At 39.1% G+C, this 25,217-nt stretch overlaps 1 protein-coding gene across 2 annotated transcripts in view; it reads right to left on the bottom strand.

The window, feature by feature from the left end:
• Window positions 1-2,867: 2,867 nt before the first annotated feature.
• LOC136677009 (transient receptor potential cation channel subfamily V member 4-like) overlaps window positions 2,868-25,217 on the bottom strand; it is a 30,347-nt gene continuing 7,997 nt past the window's right edge. For both annotated transcript variants that reach the window (XM_066654351.1, XM_066654352.1), the window contains 14 exons: window positions 22,146-22,324; window positions 21,156-21,308; window positions 18,444-18,584; window positions 15,032-15,330; window positions 14,482-14,661; window positions 14,148-14,306; window positions 13,856-13,948; window positions 12,932-13,005; window positions 10,884-11,049; window positions 10,543-10,609; window positions 9,923-10,230; window positions 8,621-8,748; window positions 8,108-8,226; window positions 2,868-7,319 (listed from right to left, as the gene is read on the bottom strand). In XM_066654351.1, the coding sequence (XP_066510448.1) occupies window positions 7,201-7,319; window positions 8,108-8,226; window positions 8,621-8,748; window positions 9,923-10,230; window positions 10,543-10,609; window positions 10,884-11,049; window positions 12,932-13,005; window positions 13,856-13,948; window positions 14,148-14,306; window positions 14,482-14,661; window positions 15,032-15,330; window positions 18,444-18,584; window positions 21,156-21,308; window positions 22,146-22,324 (2,185 nt within the window). In that variant the 3' untranslated portion in view covers window positions 2,868-7,200. The remainder of the gene's footprint in view (window positions 7,320-8,107; window positions 8,227-8,620; window positions 8,749-9,922; window positions 10,231-10,542; window positions 10,610-10,883; window positions 11,050-12,931; window positions 13,006-13,855; window positions 13,949-14,147; window positions 14,307-14,481; window positions 14,662-15,031; window positions 15,331-18,443; window positions 18,585-21,155; window positions 21,309-22,145; window positions 22,325-25,217) is intronic.

Genomic DNA, 25,217 nt, shown 5'->3' with positions numbered 1-25,217 from the left:
GAGAGAAAGAGAGAGAGAGAGAGAGAATGTAAGAATAAAGTAATGAGAGAACAATGAAAAGGAGGTAGAGGGAAAGAATAAAAGCTAAAGAATGAGAAAGGGAGTGAGGGGTTAATTGGATTAGAGGTTTAGTTTGTATACTTTCTTTCTTTCTTTGTTTTATGTCACACACATCTATAAACAGGCATCTTTGTTCTGGAGCAGGTTTAAAAACCCCTTCATCTAACATCTCTGTTCTGAGCTGTCAGGGGACCTGGCCTGGACTTTTAACTTGTTTTGTCATGTGCTCTCTGCATTTTCAATTTCTAAAATTCAGTGTGAGGTTTATGAATTGAACTGAACATGCTCTAGCCACTCAGTCTGGAATAAAGATTTACTCGTTTAATTTCAATTCATTTGACTTTGTTTATCTTTGTCAACCAATATTTCTCTGAGGTTTTTCAGTAGCCACTGTCCCCAGATGGATTTCCTTCCTGTGTCACACTGCTCTCTCAGACCTCTGCTCTTTTTATTTTCTTTTCTTTTCCCAGCCCTCCTCATTTATAAAAATGACCTCTAGTAACTCCATGAAATCTTTCATTAAGTTTCTAGTCCATGTGGTGACCACTGTTATAAACTCCTTATTTATAGATTCCTCATATAGATGTTTCTCTCTCTCTCTCTCTCTGCTCTATAAGGACAGTCTGAACCTGGAGGCAGAAGCAATTACAACCTTACTTACAGTTTTTTGAGCAGGACATAGCGGACACATTTCTGTAACTGCACAGCTGTTCCGTGAGAGGACTGCCCACTGCTCGTGCTAAATTCCAGTGAAGGTTTTCACTATTAACACTTTTTTCACTTAACACTTTTGATAGCATGGTACCACCTCTGCCAAACACACACACACACACACTGCAGTAGTCCGGGCTAAGGCCTCGTTTCTGGGATGAGTAATGGGTCTAATATTAAACTGATGTGCCATTAGCTTTAGCTTCTTTAGCACTGAAACAGCAGCAACACGTGCAAATATTCATTCATTTATTCACTTTAGTGGTAGGTGTAAGAGTACAGAGAGTGTGTCTATTTGTGTAAAGCTGTGAGTTTTTGGCAGGAGTCTGGGTCGTTTTCCTACATGTGCTACTTTTGTGGTAACAGGTGCTGACAGTGAAATTACAAAGAAACTTTAAATTCAGAGAGAATGATAGAGAAAGAGACAGAGTTGGAGGAGGAAAGGGAGAACGTCAGTGTGTGAGAGTAGGTGAGAGAAGGAGAGATACACAGAGAGAGATAGAGTGGATGTGTCAGCAGTGTGTTGCGGAGTGCTGAGGTAAACTGCTGCAGGATTAATGGCCTAGTTAGCATTGGCGCTAAAGAGGATTATCCTCGCTCAGAGGGGCCACAGTCCCAGAGTGTCCTTCAGTGAGGGGGTGGGTCTCTCAGAGAGGGGCCAAAAAACAGGCTACAGTTACCTGAGAAACAAATGTATTTTCTGGAGCTGCCTACAGTCACCATGATCAATGCCATGAGTCAGCCAGTGGCATATAAAGCCTCACAGTGTTGGGCTTGTCTGTTTGGGAGGGGTTGTACTGGTTCTTGTGTCCAGAACTAATGATCCAACATCAGAACCTGACCTCACTACTGTTCGTGTGGCTGCATTCAAATACTTACAGCCATTTTCCAATATCTAGTGTAAAGCCTTCCAGGAGAAATAGAAGCTGCAACTGCTGCAGAGAGAGATCATCAGACTCCTGAATTGTATCCTACATGTCAGGAGAATTCTGAATCAGGAGGTGTCCACAAATGTTTAGTTCAAATTTCTTTTTATTTTTAGATAAATTTCTCTCAAATCAGTGATATTATGTATCAGATATACTCAAATGACTCTACACTGACTCCTGCTGGTAAGTATAAAATAATTCACTGTTAATCATTTATTATTTTTTCATTTTAAACATAGAAATAAGAAATTTGCTAATAGACCAATTAAAATCAAATCTTCCCAATGATTCCTATGGAATCAAAAGAGGGTCAAAAAGAATTTGAGTTTGTGAAACAATACTCACAGATGTAATGGAATTTGTAACTGCGTTTGAGCAACTACATACACGTAAAATTCAAACCCACAAATGAATTGCAAGTTTTAAACAACAACAATAAAAATTTAAATTCACAAATTTGTACAAAATATGTGTAATATGTATAAATAATTTTTAAATGTGTAGAAAAGATTTGCAGTTGTAAATCAAATATTGTGTATGTGTGAATCAGTGCCTCTCAAATGGCGTAAAATGTACCAGAGCAAATATTTTTGAGGTTCCAAATGTAACAGTGGGAGTTTTTTTAACATGGTGTAAAAATCCACACATTCACCTTCTGTGTGAATCTTTTTGTAGCTGCGTGTTTTTGACCGTTTTGACGGTCAAAAGCTTTAGCTGGACTAATCAGATCCCAAGGTTTGTTTAACCAATCAGAACACTGATTTGTTGCAAAAGTAAACCTGAACTAGCATTGTTACTTACCTGACTCTCCACTGTACCTCTGGCTGGAAGCGGCATGAAGGACAATTGGAGGCGTTTACTCACAGCGCACCAAAGTTGAGTGAGAGCAGCAAATCAGTGTTCTGATTGGTTGAACAAAACTTGCATTGTTTTACAAGCTCAAAATCTTTATTTAACCCTTTTTTGACTCCATAGACTCCTACTAGTTAACATGGAAAAATCATTCATTGTTAAGATTGTCAGTAAATCTTCAAAGCCCTCTGTTTGCTCGTGTAGGAACTGTGTTTTACACAACATCTGGAAGGTTCAAAACCAGCTTGAAATCTTAAAGCAAGGTTGGACACAAAGAAAAGTTTACAAACTTAGAAACTTTTATTTGATCTCATAGTTTAAAAGACAACTGCTCCAGTCAGTCAAGTCCAGTGCAGGCTTCAGACTGTGGCCTGCAGTAAAACTGTGGTTCGGAACATTAACATAGTGCAGCTATTTATATATAAATACATATTTATCATCTTGGATTATATTCTACTGTATAAACATAGCACTCTCTTCAACATTACATATACAGATTCAGTGATGTAACCAGGGTTTTATAGGTCTATGCTCAATAAATATTTTAAATGCCACCCACATATGACCTGTAAAAGTCAGACCACTTAATCTTCTAGTTTTGATTTTTATTCATTTTTGTAATATTTCTGAAGAGATTTGGTCAAATATATCTCCCTTGCTGAAGCAAAAGGACACTGGATGACAACAGAGAAATCTGCACTCATAACAACCACATTAGACCTGGTGATGCACCCAGTCTGTCCTCATCAGATAAACAACACTAAGAGCTTACATCTTTGAGATGTAACTCCACTCTCGCATCTGATCTGAACAAATCCAACAGCAGTTTGTATCCAACCTTCCACTGTGAGACTGCTCTACACGGTGAGGCTGAAAGAATGAGGGGATGGAGAGAGGCCAGCACTGAGAAAAGGATACAGACACAAAAGACGTTTCTAAGAACTGTTAATTGACCACTACAGATTCCTGACTTCGACAGCACTGCATGGGTTCTACCAACTTCTAAGACTGAACTTCTGGAGGTGTGGATGCAGATTTCTCAGAGAAAATAAAAAATGAGTCTCCTGGGAAGATTAAAAGCTGGAGTAAAAGCAGCGTGGTCACAGTGAAGGTCTCTTGATGATGAAAAATTGCAAACATTTACTACGTTGTGACAAAAATAATTAATATATCAAATCAAGACAATCATTTCTCTGTGTAGTTTAAATACATTTCACTATGAAAATCCAGGGGGGTGCAAACTTTCACACAAGACTCTAAACCTGCCAGTTACCCCACTGACAAGATTGAACACAATGCTGCCTTAAATATGGAACCAGCTCCTGATCTACTTCTCCAGTTTTGGTGGGAATTACTTCTGAATGAGTTTTAATGAGTTTCGTTAATAATACATTTCTATAAAAATGAGAAGGAGGTCACAGCCAGCTTTAGAGAGCGTCAATGCTCTGAGCTTTAACATATTTTGCGGTTTAGTATCAAACTACCCAGCACAATATGTACACAACACATGTCTCTGGTATATTCAAATATGTACAAATATTAAAATTGTCCAAAAGATTAAAACAAAGGCCCCAATGGATTTAATGGCAAGTGTTTCCTTTAGCAAAATTTCATCCTTATTTTTTAATTTTATAAAATTATTATGGGCATCCTTATTATGGGCAAAGTGGTCACAGGCCCTCTTTAGAGGTTAATAATAGGTTACAGTTGTGCACATTTAGAAATTATTTTAAAAAAAAAAACATATTCCCTAATGCAAAAAATTAGGACCATTAGGATTAAAACCCGAATACTGATTTAAACCTGATGATTTGGTGTCCAATTTTTAGTTGGACACCATTACCGACCACTATTTTCCCCTTAACTATTAGATCCCATTACGAAAACCATCACAACTCACCTGTGAATACCACCAGGACCCTTTACACTGTATTATTAACCAATTTAGATCATTTAGAACCCAATATTTTCTTTATTTTTCAGCAGAGCTGTGCTTATACACATTATAACACCATTTATAAGAAACACCTGACCTATGGGACCACTATAATGATGTGGTTGGTGTAGAGCATCATCATCATCATCATCATCTTTTCTGCTTAGTCAGTTTTATGGTCGTGGTTGTTGTAGAGCAGAGGTCTTTCCAGATTCCAGTCCGGGATTTTAAAATGGCCGACCAGTATAACAATATAGCTCCAACTGCTAATGCACCTGACTGGCCAGGTACAGTGTCATACCGGCCGGCTATTTTAAATCTTGACTTGGAACCTGGTTGCAAGGACGGGATTTGAAAACCTCTGGTGTAAAAGGTAACATTGCTGACTTCTATGCAAAAGACTACTGTTCAATTCCCTGCTTATGTAAGCACATCACGCTACACACTCAAGAAGAGTAGTCCCTGGGCAAGACTCCTAACACTTAATTATATTCTTAAAGGGTTAAAAACCTTAAAAGGTTTGCTCTGGAAATGCTATGTGCATAGGCTAAATGTACAATCTTTGTTTCTAACAATGTGGCCAGTTAGAGTTGCTATGATGTAACTTCTAAATTGATATATGACTAGTAGCTATTGGCTTTGTGTTCTGAGGCAGTTTAGGTTTTTCTTTCCTGGCACAACCAGAATGTGCTTTAGTTTCATCTGGATGAGCCAAAGATGAATTGCTGAGATGTTAATGAAAAAATGCATTTTTCTTCTGTCAGTATCATATCTCACACCTGAAAACACACACACACACAAACAAACAAAAACAAAACAAAAGAAAAACTACACACACACACATACACCCTGATAGCAAGGAGATGGCGGACCACTGTTGGTCCATTTAGGGGGCAAAGTTGGAGGTCCACTAGTGTTTTGCACAGCGTTTTCTGGGCGGATCGCTGGTGATTAAACAGAATTTTAGACAAAATGCTACATTTGAGCACTTTTCCACTCAGAGTCCAATTTACAATTTGTTTTCCTTCATTAAGTCTGTTTTGTTATTCTTTATAAATAAGATTAGTCAATAATTTTAATCCAGCACAGTGTCAACATTTTTAGCATAATCATTTTGTATCAGTCATACTCATGTCTTATATTATGTCTCTCATAGTTGTTGGTAATATTTGTATTAGTTTGTTTTCCAGAATAAAAGTCTGTGAATTTAACATTTGTTTGAGGATATTAAAAGTGAGTTCTATCCTGTACAGGGCAGTAATCTGAGTGGTCCGATGGTGGACCAGCAGTGGTCTACAGTCAGTGGTGTGCCAGCCTTTTTATGCCAGTGGACTGATATATGCTCACTGTGCACGCACACTTTTCCATGCGCCACCATTATATCCAGCGGACACTGCAACTGTTGCTAGGTCAGGCAAACTTAGTAGATTTGGTTCTGTAACACAAAAGGATATATGGCACATATATAAACCTAGGTTACTATCTGTAGACACTTATACCAATGTATCATTTTCTATACTTTTGGAATAAGCCTTTATAGATGTATGTAGTTTTAGGTGAGATGCCATTAAAAGGCTTATGTAGGTTTCCTGTAGCGTTATGAATGAAAATGTCTATGTCATTAGGAAGCTAATATAACAAAGTTAGCTACAGCAGCAAAACTAAAGTTGATCTAAGAAACTCTTCAACATATTCATACCTTGCTCTCTTATATACAGCTCCACAGCAACAAAACTCACAAATAATTTACAGAGTGACAAAACGAGAAAGGAAATACATACAAAAATACTATTAGCAATGACTAACTCAGTCTAAATGTAGAGACTGTGATATAAACCGAAGTGTGTTCTGCACTCTGGCTACTTCACTCAGTTGCTCATGGTAATGCAGGCTTGTTGTGACCTAATGCATACACTGAGATATAATCTGAGGTGTGCTGTGCATGTTCATATTAGTATGAATGTGATTTTGAAAGAAGCTTGTCTGGCCTAGCAACATTTGCTATAAAAGGACTCTTTCCAAAACAACAGGTCCCTGAGAGAGCACGATTACAGAAGGCACAGCGAAAATATTAGAAAATCTTCTTTTAAAAAAAATAAGTCTTATAATAAAACAGAATGCACCTGAATGGCGTCGGTGTCTCTATTTTCCTCCTGATAGTGTTGAAGTCTTTATCCTCTGTGGAAATATTGTAGTCTGGCCACTCAAGAGTACAGAAGCTTTTACAATGTTCACTAGGGTCAGTTAATGGTCCACCAGTTCTCTAATGTGTACTGTCACTATCAAAGGAAAACTCCATTCTTCTCCTTTCCTCATGAATGGACAGTTGGATATGGTCCATAACTATTTAGGAGTATAGTACATTTAAAGTAACATCTGTGCTGTCAACCCCTACCCACCCCATATGTAGAAAAATGACCAGCAGAAATATATGTTAAAATAATGGTTCATGGCTTTCTTCTGACAGTGACTATATATAAATATATATTAAACAAAATAGCATTTATTTAAGGATCCTAATTCTAAAATTGAGGTTTTCCTATAACCACTTTTGGTTATAAAGTGACCACAGCAGGTTTAGGCATCTGTTCCCAAGGCATTTGAGTTGTGACACGACCCAATCCAGTTTTGTTTACGTGAAGTGACCTTGGTCCCGCTTTTTTGGTCACTAAGTCTCTGCTCAATGACAGCTTCCCAGGTTTAGACCAAGCTCTAGCTATCGGATCTGAGTTTGGCTCTGGGGCTGAGGGGCTCCATCTCAACCACATGGTCCCGGGAGCGAGGTCCTTTACTCAGCTCCACCACCCTCGGGACCACCGTGGACCACCGGTCTGTAACGGCAAAAAATAACAGCACAATAAATTTAAATTACTGACCATGTGTGTGTGTGTGTGTGTGTGTGTTACAGGAAAGCAAATGTAAACTCTAAATATGGTAACGTTTAACATCCCTTAATATTCTAAATCAGCCTATAGGAGTGAACAAAATCTTCAAAAGCTTTATCAGAATGTATTTAGTGTTCTCCTCCAAGCGTGATGAGCCGCAGTTTGAAAAGAAGCTTATGCTTGGCCGTGTGCTGTGATTGGTGGGGACCTTACTAAGAGGCAGACCTAAAAATAACTAAACTTGGGAGTGACTCAAACAAAGTGTCCGTAGGTGTGAGTGATTGTGTGTGTGTGTGTTGCCCGGTGAAGGACCGGCGCCCCCTTCAGGGTGTGTTCAGAGTGATTCAGAGTAGGCTCTGGACCCACCGTGACCCTGAACTGGATAAGCGCTTACAGATAATGAATGAATGAGCTGGGTACAGCTAAAATTAGAATTCACTCAAAATTCACTTCCGTCAGAAAGTACACTATAACTGGAGTTCAGCCTGCACTACAAGGCATGGACTGATAAGTCAAACAAAGTTAATATCATTAAAAATACTTTGAAACATATCTATTGTTTAACTAATCATTTCATTAATACAAAACATCAAAAGGCAGCTGTCAGTTCCAAACAAATTATATATATATATATAAAAAAACAATAGGTAACCTGTTTCTTTGACAGTGACAACATTTAGCTCCATGATACTGAAGTTGTTGTCCATTTTGTGTATGAATGGTGCATAACTCACCTCTCCTCAGTCCTTTCGCGGTCTGTGTGTTTTCATATTGGTTTGACTCTTTATGCCCTGGGTCTTCATTAATAATTCCTAAATTCTGATTCCAGTGCGACCACTTCACCTCATCCACCCTGTAGTACATAGCACATGTAGTACACCATCCTTAGACCTATCATCATTTTAGATCAGATACTGGACTTTGACTTTGTCCAGTGTTGGTCAAAACTTGTAGAGGGAAATACAACGTACAAAAAAACTGAATATAGAACAATAAAAATGGAAGAATTAAAGAAAACGGAATGTCTCGAATGGATGGAGAATTCAGTCACCGACAATTTTCAGTGAAAATTAACCTGTAAAATCTATTTTGATTTACTCTATATTTTTCTCTCAGTTCTTTTCTAAGTCCAAGAAACTGTGCTAAAATTGTTGCATACGGTAAGCTAAAGCGTACAGCTAAACGGTAAAGACTTTGATCATATAATAATGAAAAGAACTGTAGTTTTCCAGGTGTTTTAGGAGTACCTGAAGCACCAGCGTTTGTCGGGGGTCCCATCAGAGTTCCTGCCCACTGTCACCATCTCCCCAACTCTGAAATATTTGCGCAGACAAACTGGGAATGCTCGCTCAATGTCCAGAATCGTTGTGGCCCACTGTGCGTAAACAGACATACAAGTTACAAGTTAAATCATCTTCAATATTTTACATATTTATCGGGTTAGTTAATTGATAATACTAAATAATAACACTGGATTCCACTGGATAAAATAACCTATAAAAAATAGACTCAAGCAAAAAAAGCCTACAGAGATAGGAATAATCATATAATATATATTTTTTAAATCTCATTATTAAAATATCAGATACATTGACTAGATTTAATATGATCTTGATTCTTTCTTCCTCTCTTTACCTGTACGTTCCACTTCTCTTCAGGCACCACTCTGATTCTAATTAACCTAATTTTAGGTTTATAAATTATTAAGACTCAAATAAGGTTCTGCGCCTGGTGAGATGTATTTCCTTTTCATCTAAGGCTTCCAGGTTTTATTTTCATCTCCCTTCAGCGTGGTGTTTCTGATTAACCCGATTTTCGACGCTTATTAACTATAAACTGCACACCTGCCCTCAGACGCGAGACCGAGCGTCCCTCCGAGCTTCCAGGTGTTTTCTTCTCTTCTCTTTGTACTCGCCTCTGTTTCTAATTCAAAGGGATTATTATTGCTAAAATGAAAAAAGCTCTGAAATTAACCTAAAATAGCAGCCTCATTGAGAGAGAAAAGACCAGCTGTTTCTGGCCTTTTTCTTTTTTTTTTGGGGGGGGGGGGGGGTTTTTGATCAAACCAAAATAATAAAAAAAAAAGGACTAAATATTTTTCCACATGTAAACAAAAACAGTGTAAAACCATTTTGGATGCAATGCTCCATGTGCTTCCTGATGGCCATGAACAGCACACCATTTAACAGATGTTACTCACCTATAATTGATACAAACAGTCTGCACAAATAACACTCAACATCATTTGAACAGGAATGACTAGAGCTAAGCAACAATAGACTTAATGGATGGGGCCAACACGATCGATGGGGTTAAATGGCCATAGACTAAAAGGGAGGGGTTAAACTGCTGTAGAATGAAAGAGCAGCCATGTTTGAATAAGTTTACATCACAAACCTTTACAAACATCTAATCTATTAAATATATGGACTGTACTGACCGGTCAGTAATGTTTAATCGTGCAATGTTTACAGAGTTAATCATGCTCTTATTTGAAGAAATGAGAAAAAATGCTGTTTTTCGCCATGAGCTCCACAGGCTTAGCTCACCTGAAGCTTCCAGATCTTCTTGCTCTCCTTGGACACTTGGCTGACCGTCTCACCCATCAGGGCGATCAGCATGTTAAGCAGCAGTACAAAGGTGAGGATGATGTAGGTGACCACCAGGATGAGGAAAACCTCAGGGTACTGCGCCCCCTGCAGAAGGTCATCCAGGTCACCAGTGCCAATAGTGAGTTTGAAGAGGTCCAGCAGGAAAAGGCTGAAGGTGACAGTGTCTCTGCAGTGGAGATTCTGGGAACAGCTGTCTCCACACTGCGTGCTGTTAGAAGGACACACGGTCAGCAGGGACACCAGAGCTGAGGGGGGACAGGAGAAAAACAACAAACAAATCTGATAAAATCACTATACATTACTCTACTTAAGAGTCGGCTAGGTTTCAGAATTGATGGCCTTATATAAACTGACAAAAACACAGTGAGAGTAGGAGAGAGAGAGGGAGAGATATGAAAAAATATATATATATATGAAATAAGGCCAACATGGTAAACGTTGTTTAATATGACTTATCAAAACTATACAAAAATAGCCCAAATAAACCAAGACTGCCAAGGGCTAGAGCAGAACTTCAGTGACTTTACAAATAAGGTAATTATTGTTGTGAATTGTACCTGAGGCATAGCCGATCATGAAGAGAACGTAGACCAGCAGGAACCGGAACAAGTCTTTGAAGAGAATCTGAACACAGAAGATAAAAATACATAATGACTCTCTACTGCAGCCACTAGCCACTTCAAAACCAAATTTTTAAAAACGTTTGTTGCATGTAGTTTCCTTTTAAAAAGCCAGAGAACATGTACTTAATAAGCCCTAAAATCTAATTATTAAAATTATTAACAAGAAGATAAGTCACTGATACTATGCTAAAAATATTCTATAAATCTCTGAACACACAGACTGCATTATTCTGGGTTAAGGGCGTACGGTGTAAGAACTAAGATTAGTCTTCTACCTTCTGGATCATGATGCTGTAGGTCCCAGTGAGTTTGAGTCCTCTGGTGAAGTAAAGTGTGTTCATCCAGCCCAAAACTAGTGCAAAAACCATGACAGTAACATAGGCCTGGATTCCTAAGAGGTAAAGAGTCGCCGTCACCAGCACCAGCACAGAGTAGATAAAGCTACAGACACAGGACAGAGAATAGAGAGCAACAATAAACATTCATGAGGTTTTTTTTTATCAGGAAAACAGTAGCAAACCCCCCTGTCCAATTAGTGCTTGAACCAAGCTGGAAGCTAATTTAGGTAATTTCTCAGTACTGCAAAAACACGGTGCTTCAAACCTCATTAACTTAGACTTTTGTCTGAACACTAATTGGTGGTTGTGCTTGTAACTACACAACAGCTTTAGTGAAGGTCGTTAAGAATATCATAATGCATAAACTGTTTCTACTTTTTCAACACTTTCAGTGTCTAGCACTTTCGCTGCAGTCTCAAAACTTTGTGGCAAAACCTAGTTTCCTGGACCTTGGTCCAGGTCTAAATCTAAGACACGAGGGCACCAGCCTAATCCAGTTTATCCAGTTCAGGGTCACGGTGGGTCCGGAGCCTACCTGGAGAACATTAGGTGCAAGGCAGGGATACACCCTGGTGGGGCATTGTTTACAATTGACCACCCAAATGTACCCTGGAATGCAATAAATCTACTTAAAGATTCATGCAGCTGTGAGTCAGTACAACAATGTTCAGCCAACAGTTGTCTACACTGAAAATGAAAACATGTAATTGTGTACCTGATCCTCAATATCTGGGAGTTTACAACCTTAAACGGCTGGTAAATATCCAAGACCTTTGCATTTTAGTCATTCTGACATTTTCTACTTTCTACTTTTGATGTTACTGATGACATTAGACTTGAGTTTAACAATTTAACATCAAATTACATTTGAATTTACACACAATTTCAATGACCAAGCATACGTTTGATCATAAGTTCGACAAATGAACCAAATATTAAAAATGGCTATCAGGGATATTTAAATAAAGTTTGTCACCATCACATTTCAGGTAGTGTCGCAGTCACACAGCTCCAGGGGCCTGGAGGTTGTGGGTTCGATTCCCGCTTCGGGTGACTGTCTGTGAGGAGTTGGTGTGTTCTCCCTGTGTCTGCGTGGGTTTCCTCCGGGTGCTCCGGTTTCCTCCCACAGTCCAAAAAAACACACGATGCAGGTGGATTGGCGACTCGAAAGTGTCCGTAGGTGTGAGTGAATGTGTGTGGGTCTGTGTTGCCCTGTGAAGGACTGGCGCCCCCTCCAGGGTGTATTCCCGCCTAATGTATTTAAACTGTTTAAATATCCCTCTAAATATTTAGTCTGTCTTAACTGACAACAGACATTGGCTGCGCTCCAATAAACAAACATTGTCCTTTTACACCGTCTACAGATGTTGTTGCAGTACCATACGTGAGTTCATGAAACAAAACAACGGTCACTAAATGCATATAAAAAGCACTCCGAATAATATGTTTAAATTATTGCAACGTAAACACATCATTGTAGCTGTGGAAAAATAAGTGTGAAAATTATGATCAGAAGGTTATTCATTAAAGGCCTGTGTCCAGGAAACGGTTTGAAATGTTTTGTTGCCTTTCGACACAAAAACAAGACCTTGGCCCTAGTTATGTAACGCCTGTAATGTGATTTGGAGGGACTTGTGTGTGCCGAGGTTCAGTGGAGGCTATCCGTGGCTGGGACAGCAGATATTTCGAAATTAAAAAAATACAGTTCTTTTGGAAAGGTGCTCCAGGCCTCGCTGCATTTATAAATTCAGAAGAAACCAGAACACCATGTGGCTGTGAACTGCGGTGGGGTTTTATTAAAGGAGATGTAAACTATAAAAACATGCCAAGTCCAGGGCTGTAGAATTAATTAGACAGCTCAATTAAAAGAGAGGAGGAATTTGCCTCAGGGAAAAACACAGCGAGGGAGGGTAAGAGACAGAGAGAGGGCAATGGAGGTAGAGAAAAAGAGATAGCGAGAGTGGGATGGAGTATGTGTATCTTACTAGAGGAGTTGAAAGGATCCATCAATAAATAACGAATTCACCCTTGGGCACTTCTTCAGGAACAAGTCTTTAACCTAAAAGGAAGAGAAAAAGGGAGGGAGACACAGAGAGTAAAATTTCCAAAAAATAAATGTGAATGCACTGTGTTTAATGCTGTGAGAAGACAAAAAAAAAAACACAGAACACAGAGGGTATTGTGGTGCAAATGAAAAGAGAAACAGGATCCAATTAAACAAACTTAAGTGAGGCCGAGGCGGAGATGTTTTAAACAGTGCGTGGATAACTCCTCTCTTTTCTCAAGACATTAATTTGTGAGGAATACAGGCTTGAATACGTGTTTTCTTTTGTTTGGGAAGAAGCAGTTTTGGGGAAAGCACAGTGTTACCTCATCCAAACAGCAACTGGGCTTGAGTCAGACAAACCTTTGGCCTCTTAAACAAATACATTGACAGAAATACCTCCAAAACGTCTCTTTGTCAAATGACCTTGACCTGGCATTATGAACACATGCTTCATAAATAATAATAATAAAATGCCATTATGAATCAGTTCTATATTTATAGCAAATAACATTCACAAAACAAATTATACCAAAAAACAACCCCTTGATTTCTGAGATTTTTATTACTTTTGTACGTAATGAGCACATACTAATCCAAATCCATCAAACACAATTCCAGTGCATCCAGCAATAAAAACTATGTATTTTTCATATGAAAACACAAAAGCACACAGATATATGTTCACCACTAATCTGGTTAAAATACAAACATTTCTTATCATATTTGTTTTATTTTAACACCCAGTGACTTTGTGGACAAAACATACATGCTTTACCTTTTGACCATTTCTGTGTATGTATGTGTGTGTGTGTGTGTGAGAGAGAGTGTGTGTGACAGAGAGAGAGAGAGAGAGAGAACTCACATTAGTTAAGAAGAAGAAGACTCCAGAGGTGACGGTGATAACTTCTCCAGCCAATCGCAGTTTGTCTCCAGTGGTTGTGTATGAATATGGAGGCTGAGGAGAGTCATTAAAAATGTATACAGACTTTGTATAAACTCATACACAATGTATTCAATCTCATATATATATATTTGCATTCTAGAAAACCTGAATATATAGTATAATTGTGTGTGTGTGTGTGTGTGTGTGTGTGTGTGTGTGTGTGTGAGAAGGAGAGAGAGAGAGAGAGAGAGAGAGAGGCTGCAGTTCATACCGTGCCCTCTGATGGGCGGTAGTAAGCAACAAGTGTGAAGATGATCATGGTGAAGAGGTAGGAAAAGACGCTAATGTAGAAGGTGGCGGCTCCAAACTTCTGCCACTTGGCCCTCAGCAGCTCGTTGATGGGCTCCACAGCCAGCATCTCATGACGGTTCTGAGGCAAAATGGTCGAAAGCAGTGAACAAACAAACATGGTCTGTTTCCTGTTCACTCATGGCTGTTAAAGGGGGTTTTCTACACCACAGCCTAAACAACCAAACATTAAGTTGCATTAATAAGAGTTTGTTGATCTTTGCTAACAAAAGAGATGAGCTGTAACCCATGGTTACCTCTACCCTGCTGTTGTAGACAAGGATCTCCAGCACAGAAACCTCCTCTCCACACGTGTCCAGAGAGGATAGGTCATAGAGCGAGGAGTAGACTGGTCCATACACCCAGTCCTTAAACTTCCGGCACAGATGACGAGCTTCCTCGTCCTGTATCTCTCTGCGAATGATGTGCTGGAACACCTGCAGGGGCAAAACAGCTGCAATTAAATGTTATAATTAAGTAAACATTTGTTTCACACATTTCAGTCACTGCATTTTTTGTCTTTTCATCATCCATCCACCCAGCTGTTCCTGTTTTTTGTTTTAAAATCCACTTATTAATTCATGTTTTTACACTTTGACTCGATTTACCCTTTATTTTACTCATCCATTTTTCTTCCTATTCGTCAATCATTGTAGTTTTTCTTATTTTTACCCAATCCATTCATCTATCCATCCATCCTCCCACCCGCCCTCTTCTGTTTTAATAAGGTTTATGTTACAGTCTAAAGACACAGTGGTGTTTATAAACTATTCTTGTTACACAAGCTGGAATTTCACATTTATTCACCCCTATTTTTCCAAGCTTAGCTGCCATCATGAGGGGGGACAAGCCATCGTTGTTGAGAATGTCCTCCAGGTTACATTCTGGGTATTTCTTGGTGCACTTGATGAGCAGCAGGTCGTACATCTTGGTGAGGAAGCGTGTGTTGTCCCGCGTGTTGTCTGCAATGTGAACGAGTGCATGCAGCACTGTGTTTCCTCGAGAATCCTGACGCCTCAGATCCGCATTTTTGTGGCTGTTTTCTGTCAGATAGTTCACCATGTCTGGCTGATTTGTACAGGCAGCCAAGGAGAGTGGCAGCTCACCTAGAGAAGTGCAGGAGAAAATAGCATCAAGGGTCGCTCGAGCTGAAGAGTTTTATGCTAAAGATGCTTAGAGGTGGCAAATTTGTATCATTGTCTATCAATACTGCACTGATATCTACAGTAAATAAAGGATTATATACAGCAGGGAAAATCCTATATACTGTAACAAATCTGTCCTGAAACAGCCCTCAAACACACCACATTTGTACATTATTCCACAGGGGAGTAAAATACTTGAGTAGCTCACTTTAAAGTTGATTCATTTTTAAGGAATCATTGCTAACACTTTGGAAATAACTTCAAAATAATTTAAAACACTGCTTATACAGTGGAAATGTAATCACATTAATTGGAAAATTGGAGGGAAATAGGATGTTTCTAATAAAATGCCCAGTGAATGGAAGAAATGTATTGTTTCTAATAAAGTGACAAGTAAGCGACTGTAGAAAGGGTGTGTTCCTAATAAAGTATTCAGAGAGCATCAGCAGATGAGAGGTGTTTAAAAAAAGTGGCCAGTGAGTGGAAATAGAAGGGGGTGTTTCTAGTAAAATAGTAATGTAATAAAAGTAGAAGAGAGTGTATCTAATAAAACGGCAGGGACTGGACAGGATCAATTGGCTTGGTATCATTTGGCCCAACTCTAACTGGAGTATAAAACAAGATTTTTTTTAGTATTATTTTCACAAAACCTTTCTGTTAGGACTGCTGCGTTATTTGGGTTTCTAATTATACACAATTAATAAACAGTGTCTGGAAGCTCCAGATGTTCTGAAAATAAAGCTAACATCAACAACTCCTCTCGATCGCCCTTAATCAGCGAGAAAAGCATCAAGACAATTAGGCAGCGAGTCAACCCTGAGAAAGACACTCCATTGTAAGGGATCAGAGCAAAGACACAGGCTTTGATCCGAGAGCTAACGTTATCAAGAGCACAATTAGTGAGACTGGGAGTGGGGGGGGGGGATAGCGACAGAGAGGGAAAAAGAGACAGAAAGAGAGACAGAGCAGTTGCCAATGGAGACAGATTATTTTAATGTCACTTCGCATGGAAACGCTTTCTCCTCATTGATTAGCACGCACTCAGAGAGCAGTTAGCGTGATGCTAAATCACATTAGCCCGTCAGGTTTGAGCTCCATGGCAAATTTCCTGCCGTTCTGGGATCCTTGCGGCTGTGGGGTGTAATGGAGGGGATTAGACAGTGGCAAAGACGGGCCTAGAGCAAGAGAAAAGTAGTTCCGCTGTTCCCAAGATGGGTAGCATAAGTAGCAAGTGGGTATGCTAATAATGAGAACTAGCGGCGGAAACAGCCACTTGCTGCGTCTACTCCTCAGTTTCAAATGTTAAAGAGCTCTGAGACACTAGGGGGAAAAACGTTTAAATATGATCCCATTCAACGTGCCACAGTCACTTATTCAATTTCTAGTACCAGAACATCCCAAAGGCCTAATTATATTGTATATTTCAACTTCCTTTTTTTTTGCTAAAACATTTCTCCCCACCTCCAAAGTTTAGTGTTAGTAGTTGGTTACATATCCCACTTCTCACAGTCTACCAAAAAAACATTCACTGATGATGAGGTGTGGGCTCTGCACCTTTTTTTGTTTGGGTCTACTTTTTTGCTCAACTCTTTTTCTCTTTCAGCCGCATAGTACTGACTTGCCCTAGGCTCCTTAGACAAGCTGCATTGGTACTGTTTCCTCAGCAGGGGGCACTAAGTGTTAAGCATTATAAGTCTCCTGCAGGCCTCAGAGTTGGTCAGAGTTACCGGCCAGACCTGTTTTTTTCTTCTGTTCTTAACTCCCACTCCAGCACAGAGGCGCCTTTCACTCCTTTCCTTTACCCCACGCTAAGCTGAGCATGTTTTATTAGTGACATAATGTCACGCTTATGCTTTGCACGGTTCCCTAAACCACTTTTGCTCTCCGTCCGACGAACCCTCAATGGTTTAACTGTACATCTGCCATCAAAAGCATGGAGGGTGGGACAGACACTTCATCTGTAACTATTCCAACCGGCTTTCTAAATACTTTTCTGGTGCTGAGGATTCCCCTTTTAGGTATTCATGCTGACCAATTACTGAGCTCCACCACATGCTGTACGTAGAAACCATGTAGACATCTACTCATTCAGCATTTCCTCTGAATTCAATCAGTTAATTGGACGTTTTTCCAGAATCATTGGAAGGAGCACCATCACTCCAGAGAACACGGTTCCACTGTGTTACTGCCCAGTGGTGGTGGCTTTAAATTTTCTACCCCACACCATTTGAACATAGTAGTACATACATGTAGGTGTACAACTACTTTTGGGGCTATGAGTCACGTCTTAAACTGTGAAATTGTTCAAAGAAAAAAAAATGTATATGAATAAAATTAGCAGCTTAGAAGATGCAGTTTTATCCAGAGAGGTGTTGTTATAATAGTGTACATTACTGTAAGCCACTGCATCAAAATCTGGAGAATCAGAAGCTTATGATTACTAAAGCACAGTGAGGTTCTCACCATTTAAATTGTCAGTAGATGTATAAATGGCCAAATGATGGATGGATAGTCTGATGGCTCTTTGATTGAAAAAAAGAAGCGATAAGTATATGTTACTTCACTGAACAGAACTAAGTGAGAAGATAAAATCAGTGTCATTAGGAAACAATGCAAGTGACTGACTGAGAGAATGAGTGGCAAAACAGGATCACTGAAAGGCAAGAAAGCTCAAACAATACTAAACTGATAGAAAAAAAGGAGTAAAATTGGACATAACATAAAATACATTCAATTTATAAGATATATAAAATGTTACATAGCCGTAAACATCACTTACTCATGATTTAACCCCTTTCTCCTACACTACACTACAATAGAGCATTATTATAATGGTCACTGGAGAATAGAGGTGTGGTCAACTAATGGTACAGTACACTCATTTCACCTTCCTGGTTTTGTTCCATTTGTTTTTGAGTACAACAAAGCTTTTGTTTGTAAAGTCCCTATCCATAACTGTGGTAATAGAAATAGAACAGAACCAGCACCTGCTAATTCCACCATGGTCCACCCACCCTCTGTTTCCATTCACTGCCACGTTATAAGAAAAAAAAAAGTTGTTTTCCACAACTGACCAAAGTAGAAGCACCCTCCTTCGTCTCGGGGTTGGAAGAAGCGTCCTCGCGCCTGAGCGTGGATATCTGCTCCTTTCTCCACTAACAGCTCTGCGTAGTGTTTACAGCGCCGTTCTATAGCAATGTGCAGTGCCGTCTGACCTGTAACACACACAATAAACAAACAATTAAACAACCCAACATTGGCAGTTTCTTTTCATATTAATGCATTGAACCATCTCCAGTTAGTCTCAAAGGCATGGTAATTACATGTCCAATGGTTCTTAAACAGCCGTTTCATTGAGACAACTCAGCCACTTTAAAATTCATCCATTTCAGACACAGTTGGTATAACTGGAATGTCAAGCAGTGCAACTGCATTCTCTTAACTGACTGATCTCTGTTCAGTTCCTCTAGGATTAATGATCCCAGGTTATTACCTGATCTCACTAACGTTCACATGGCCATCAAATCCCCACAGCACTAACACCTAGTGTAAAGACTCAGAAAAGGCTGTTAGTGCAGCAAAGTTGGTGGAAGTAACCTCACACTGATTAACCTGAATTACGTCAATATTTAATTATATGAACATACTGAAAATGGAAAATCTGTCTATAGCTAGACATCCAGAAACATCTGCAGTGTAAATACCCTTAAAACAGATGTTGTTATAAATATATCATCAGTAAATATTTTTATCATCGGATTACCGTCACTGATAACTTATCAGAGAGAGCAGCTGCAGTTTACAGCCGTGTGCACTATCATTGCTTCCAGCAAAACAGGAAAATACAGCTCATCCTGAGCCGGTGTGCGGGGGATTTATCATATGTAGTTTGGTCTAAGTTTTTATTTGGACATGGCGTGTCTAAGCAGAAGTAGAGAGCCTCTGATGAAGAGCAGGCAACTGGCTAAAAACACTGTCCTATCCTTCTGAAAATTTCATTTATCAGACCAGTAAACAATCGCAATATGAGGGTAAACCGCCCACTCCATTAAACACAGCTAATAGATCCCACACACTGAAAGAGAAATCTGCTAAAGGAATCTATTTTATTTCAACACAATCTCCCCCTTAGTCCCAAATGAGCCAAGACATGAGCAGGTCCGAAAATAGCATCCGTGCAGCTCGCCCCATCTGCTTTAGTAGTTCAAGAAGCAAAAAGTAACAAGCCATATTTATGAATGACTATTGTTCTACGTGTACTTGTATAAAGTGCAAGAATCTAATTCTTGTGCTGTCCCTGAATGAGTCGGTTTATTTTCCAGAGCAGGTTCCTCAAGCAGGGCTGGCCATATAGATTTAGTACGAAATATCAGAAACACCAGGACAAATGGCTCTTTCAGAACATGAAGAAGAATCATTGAATATTTTAAATCAATTAAATTACAAATTGATCATTTAAATCCACTTTAAAGTAAAGAATAATATCCCAGACAATTTTTGAGCACAGTATCTGAGGTTCTATGAAAACGGTTATTTGAAATATTTGTGTTTTTCCGGTGCAAATAAACAATGCATGTCAGCAACAGTTGCACTGCTCCACAGCCCAGTGCTGGAAGGCTTTACACCCATTCAGTCAAATCTTGGCATCAGGCGTGGTCCCCTTAGGCCCATGTGCAGATGGGCCTCATTCCACTGGTGAAAGCTTTCCTATTGAGAATGTGCATGTTGTTTCTGAATCTTGCTAAAAAACCTTTCTGAGGTCTGATCATTTGTGATTTTCCTATTATTCACTGCCATTTTTCCCTGCATCCAATTCCATGCAAGTAACAGAAGAAAAAGCTCTTTTAGAAAAATCTTGTCTGGAATGGAGACTAAACTCCACCAAAGTTAATGGCCATCTGAGAGTAATCACATCCTGAGGAAGCTCCGCAAGAAGAGAGTATGCATTGCAAGTGATGGGCTCTCTCAAGAAATCTACAGCCATTTGAGGACGACTCTATCACTTTTTAAGGCAAAGATCAGAAATATAGATACAATAATTAAAAATGAACAATATTTATATTATAATTCAGAGAATTAAATACCTGACAATTAAGATACTGAATCTAAATGGTTGAATTGGAATGCAAAAGAACAGGTTAAATTGTTTTTCAGTTGGCCAATCCCTACATAACCCTTTCATGGCGACTGACATAAAGCTACATAACAGTCTACGGTTTATTTCGACAAAGCAACAGCTCTTACAACAGTTCTTAAATGGATTGGTCAGTTTCACTCAGAAAGATGCTACGACTACTGCTGTCTGATGTGTTAATCCTTTATAGTTGTTTAGGAAGGAAGATGTCAATTGTCATGAAAGGCTCTTGTAGGGGTTTATAAAGTCTTATAAACAAAGCCTTAAAACAAAAATAAATAAATAAATAAAAAGAAACTGTGACATCAGATTGGGTGTGTGTCAGTACTGGCAAAACTGAATGTACTCACCTCCAGGCCCAGAACACAAACACGCACAGGAAAACTAGACCGTGTCCAAGTGTTGATTTTACTGAGGAGGGTGGAGGCTACAAGCAACACTGAAACTCTTTCACTAAACCTGACCCTTCTCTCTCCCTCCCTCTCTCTCACAAACCATTAAAAAAAGGTTTTGTACAGAATCTCTCATACATCCATGCCATTAGGTGTCAGTGTAGTAGCTGTTTTAACTGTTTTTAAAGGCTGTTAAATATCACTGGAGAAAATGCCCCTGTAATATTAGTGTTATTCGCATGCATAAAAGTGCTGGTTACCACGATAAAAGACATCTCTGAAGGGTGTGTTGATGAACTCGTTCAGTGTCCCTGTCTTCTCTGCAATGTCCACCAGCAGAGGGATGGTGCTGTTCTTCCCACTGTACAAATTCAGCAGAGCTTTGGATAAACATGTCTTCCCTGTGGATAGCTCTGAGGGGAAAAAAAAAATCAACAGAAATCAAAGGGTGAAGGTACTAGATGATAAAGTGTCAAATAGCCTTGCAGTCCCTGAATAAACCAGTTTATGCTCCATAGAGTGGGTCCCTCAGAAGGGGGCAGCCAGGAATACTATAGGATCTGCAGGCCACAAGTTGCCCCTTTAGCATACTGCCCTGCATTTTATCCAGACAGGAGGATGCTGGACATTACATTCACAATCTCAGTCGATACTATTAATAAACGCATATCTTTAGTTTGAAAATCCAGTGGTGACACATCCTCATAGATATCCATAGGGGAGGCTTAACCCATGTTGTCTAGAGTGGCTGACTAATGTTTTCAGCTACACTGGTGCTGGTGTGTGTGTGTGTATGCTCCAAAAGACCCCCAACCAGTCTCAGGAAGTTTGCTGTGATTTCTCACTCCCATATGTGACGTTTTCCCAGTGGCATTTGGAGCAGGACGTAGACAGTAATGGGGGACAAAAAAAACACTACATTGGTAATGGTAATAATGTATATAAGACTTGTAGAGACCCTGCTTTAATTTGCATCTATTAGCATAGGTGTATAATGCACAGCAGCTTCCTGTGGAGCTATGGAACTGCATTCTCGGGAGTGATAGAGTGCTGGAGTCTATTGATAATATTCAAAACATTTTGCACGTGTGTGAGGAAGCTAACAGCTATGCATTAACTTCCACTTCTTGTTAGCAACATTCATTCATTCTTTCATTGTCTGTAACCGCTTATCCAGTTCAGGGTCACCCAGTTCAAATCTACATTAAGTAAGTGGCAATTTCTCAAAATGTCTCCATCTCAGCATTCACCTCTGAACTCCTCATCCGTTATCCTCTTGTTTGATGTCTTGAGATATTCCAGGAAACCATCCAGAGACTGTGGATCAGCCCTCGACACAGCATCAAACAGCGTGGAGCGGTTAAATACCTTTAGCACCTTTGGGGGTTCAGCAGACCCCTCATCACATGAGAACTCATTCTCTGTCTTCCTATGGACAAAAGAGAGAACGTGTTAAGAGTTTTTAAGGATAAAACTCAGAAAAGTAGATTTTCTGGCACTTTGCACCAATGCCAACTGAATGTAGGTCTTTGTGTTGAGAGTCTGGGAAGAACACTTCTGTTTGGTTACATCCAACAGTACACCTTCAATACACAGTGTTGTGCTTGTTCTTATACACAGGAGTCTAATTACATAATGATCCAGGAGGAGTTTAGTGGCACATCACAGCTTTGTAGACACACCCAACAATTTGTTAATCCCACTACACCGGTCTAAATATTTAATCACAATATAACTTTGTTACAGTTGTTTTTAAAGAACATCCTCCTAACAGTGGTAAAAGTAGATGCTTGCTGTAATACATATCTAGAAAGCTTGTTGTCAAGAGAAGCAGCCTGATCATGCAGCACAAAATCAAGCATATGTTTGCATGGTATTAAGGTAAATGAATGTGGTCCAGACAAAATACCCACCAAATACGGAGACATAAATGAGACTTTAGTTTATATATATTTCATTTATACACACAAGAACTTGAATTTTACATAATGCCATTTAAAAGCATGTATCTCCCAAAATAGTAACTTTACAGGAGAAGAAAACTTCTTCTTAATTTTCTATGGAATTGAACGTAACAGATTTTATTGGTTTTATTCACCATTAATATTTTTTGAATGATGTGAAGCTGCTGTGTTCAAAAATAAATAAACCAAAATGGAGAAAATTAATTAATACTTTTTAATACGGTCTCATTCACTTATGTGTTGTAATAGCATATATTAGTATATTGTATATTGCATAGTATATTGTCACTGTCCAAAGAAAAACATTCATCTCCAAATGTGTGACTATAATAGAAGAAGAAAATTAAACCTTAACTTTCAATGGAAATCAATGTAAAAAAAATAGCTTAATTAGTTAATTTTGGAGCCTTTGTATTGGTCCATACATTTTCACACAACGTGAAGGATATCTGCTGTGGTTAAATGATGTAGTAAACCAACAATCCACAAAAATGGAGATATCTGTTCTTTGGACAGTGACAATATGCACCTTACCGCTGCATTATCAGGCTGCTTTTGTTGGAAGTGCTTGCAAGGAATAGAAACAAACGTTTCTTATTTTTGTCATCAAGCAAAACATTTATCCCAAAACCAGTCAAGATTGTTTTTAATCTCCCAGCATTAAGTTACACCCAAAGGCATATTTTTGAATAAACAATGAAATATATTGCTTCATAATAATAAAATATAACAGCCTGCTTAAAATTTTTAAATATTTTTCTAACTTGTCAAAATAACATTTTTATTGTGGGCAGTAAAAGCACCCTAAAAAGCTAGTTGAGTGTAAAAGTATTATAGAGTTCTTCGTGTTCAGAAACAGATAACACTAAGCCTCTACTATAAATGCAGCAATGAATTTTCAGCATTCAGTGTGAAAGTAGCTTCACTTTCCATTTTTTTCTGGTAGCTAAAGTTCACTAAATAACACAGTGGCCCATCCACTACCTGCCTTCTTTAATGCTCTTGATGGCTGCATCAAAACCTCACAGAAATATTTATCTTCTCTAAGGACTTCCTAGAAGAATCGTGCTTTTTTAAGCAAAGGGAAAACAAGCTACATCTTAATTACCTTAATTTCAGAAGAAAAATAGAGAAGACCCAGTAGTATTTGTAAATGTGTTAGGTAATTGTGATGTCACTAAAAAAGAAAAAAAAAAGCCAGATTTTGCCGCCTATTGTTTATGGAGTGAATTATATGTTTAAAAATGTTCCTTCACCATGATATAAGCCCTGTAATAGACACCATTCATGAAGTGTGTAAATGAAGTGTGTAAACACAGCAAAATACTGAGTGTTTTAACGGTCAGTTTGTGTCCAGCTCAGAGTTCCACCCTGAACACCTTCAGCTCTTCAATACGTGCTTTTACATGAAGGACGTCCCACACGTCCAAAAAACCCTCAGTGCAAACATTACCTCAACGGCTCGCAGGGAAATATACAGGACCCACCCATAGCATAAAGGCGTTAGTTTCAGCAACTAAACAGACCCCTGTATTCACTATTTTACTCCCTTCTAGCTACACCATACACCAAGGTTTTTAGACCCCCTGATCTTCTGAAATGAAAGGCCTCTCTACAGCAGTCAAAGCCTACTCTTCTGAGAAGGTTTGAGTCTAGATATCGTAACATTGCTTTAGGTGTCTTATTGCATACAGCCCTCTAAAATACACATTAGTGCAGTCAGGTGCTAACATTGGATTAGTTCTGGCACTCCACCTCATTCCAAAGGTATCTGATGGTGCTCCATGAATCCATATATCACAATTCCACTGCCTCACAGCCTAGTTCTGGGCAGCTTTATACAACTTCTTGCCGACACTTGGCCTTGGGCAAGGTGGCCATAGGACTATGTGCACTCACTGTGTTCAAAAACATTCATAGACTGATGGCAAAATCAATTTTTCAACATTAACTTAATGCACGCTAAATTGACCACATATCCTCCACCAAGAGAACTACTTCCTCATCTGAGAATCTGCTGCTCTATTTTCACACAAAAACATCAACAATCCCAGCCCCTGATCTTCAGTAGATACATTTCCTATATATGATGATAACGATGATTCACAGTAATGGCTCCTCTAGGTTAAACATAGTTTTGTTCCTTCAGTCCCATTCTGCATAAAGGAGATTTGAATTACAAATCAGGTTGAGAACACTGAACTCTTCTCAGGCTTCAAAACCCAGCTGCTTCCCTCACCTGACCACAGTATGGCACCATCAACATCTCTTTCCTTCTGTTACCAAACATGGCTTGGCATTGGACATCCCATTCTAAATGTTCTTGATATATTTAATGTTAAAGTACGTAAATGCCTT

Source organism: Hoplias malabaricus, chromosome X2, assembly GCF_029633855.1.
Source record: "Hoplias malabaricus isolate fHopMal1 chromosome X2, fHopMal1.hap1, whole genome shotgun sequence".
NCBI classification, from domain to species: domain Eukaryota; kingdom Metazoa; phylum Chordata; class Actinopteri; order Characiformes; family Erythrinidae; genus Hoplias; species Hoplias malabaricus.
Note: the sequence above shows the minus strand (reverse complement) of the source record. Positions and strands in the feature narration are given on the sequence as shown.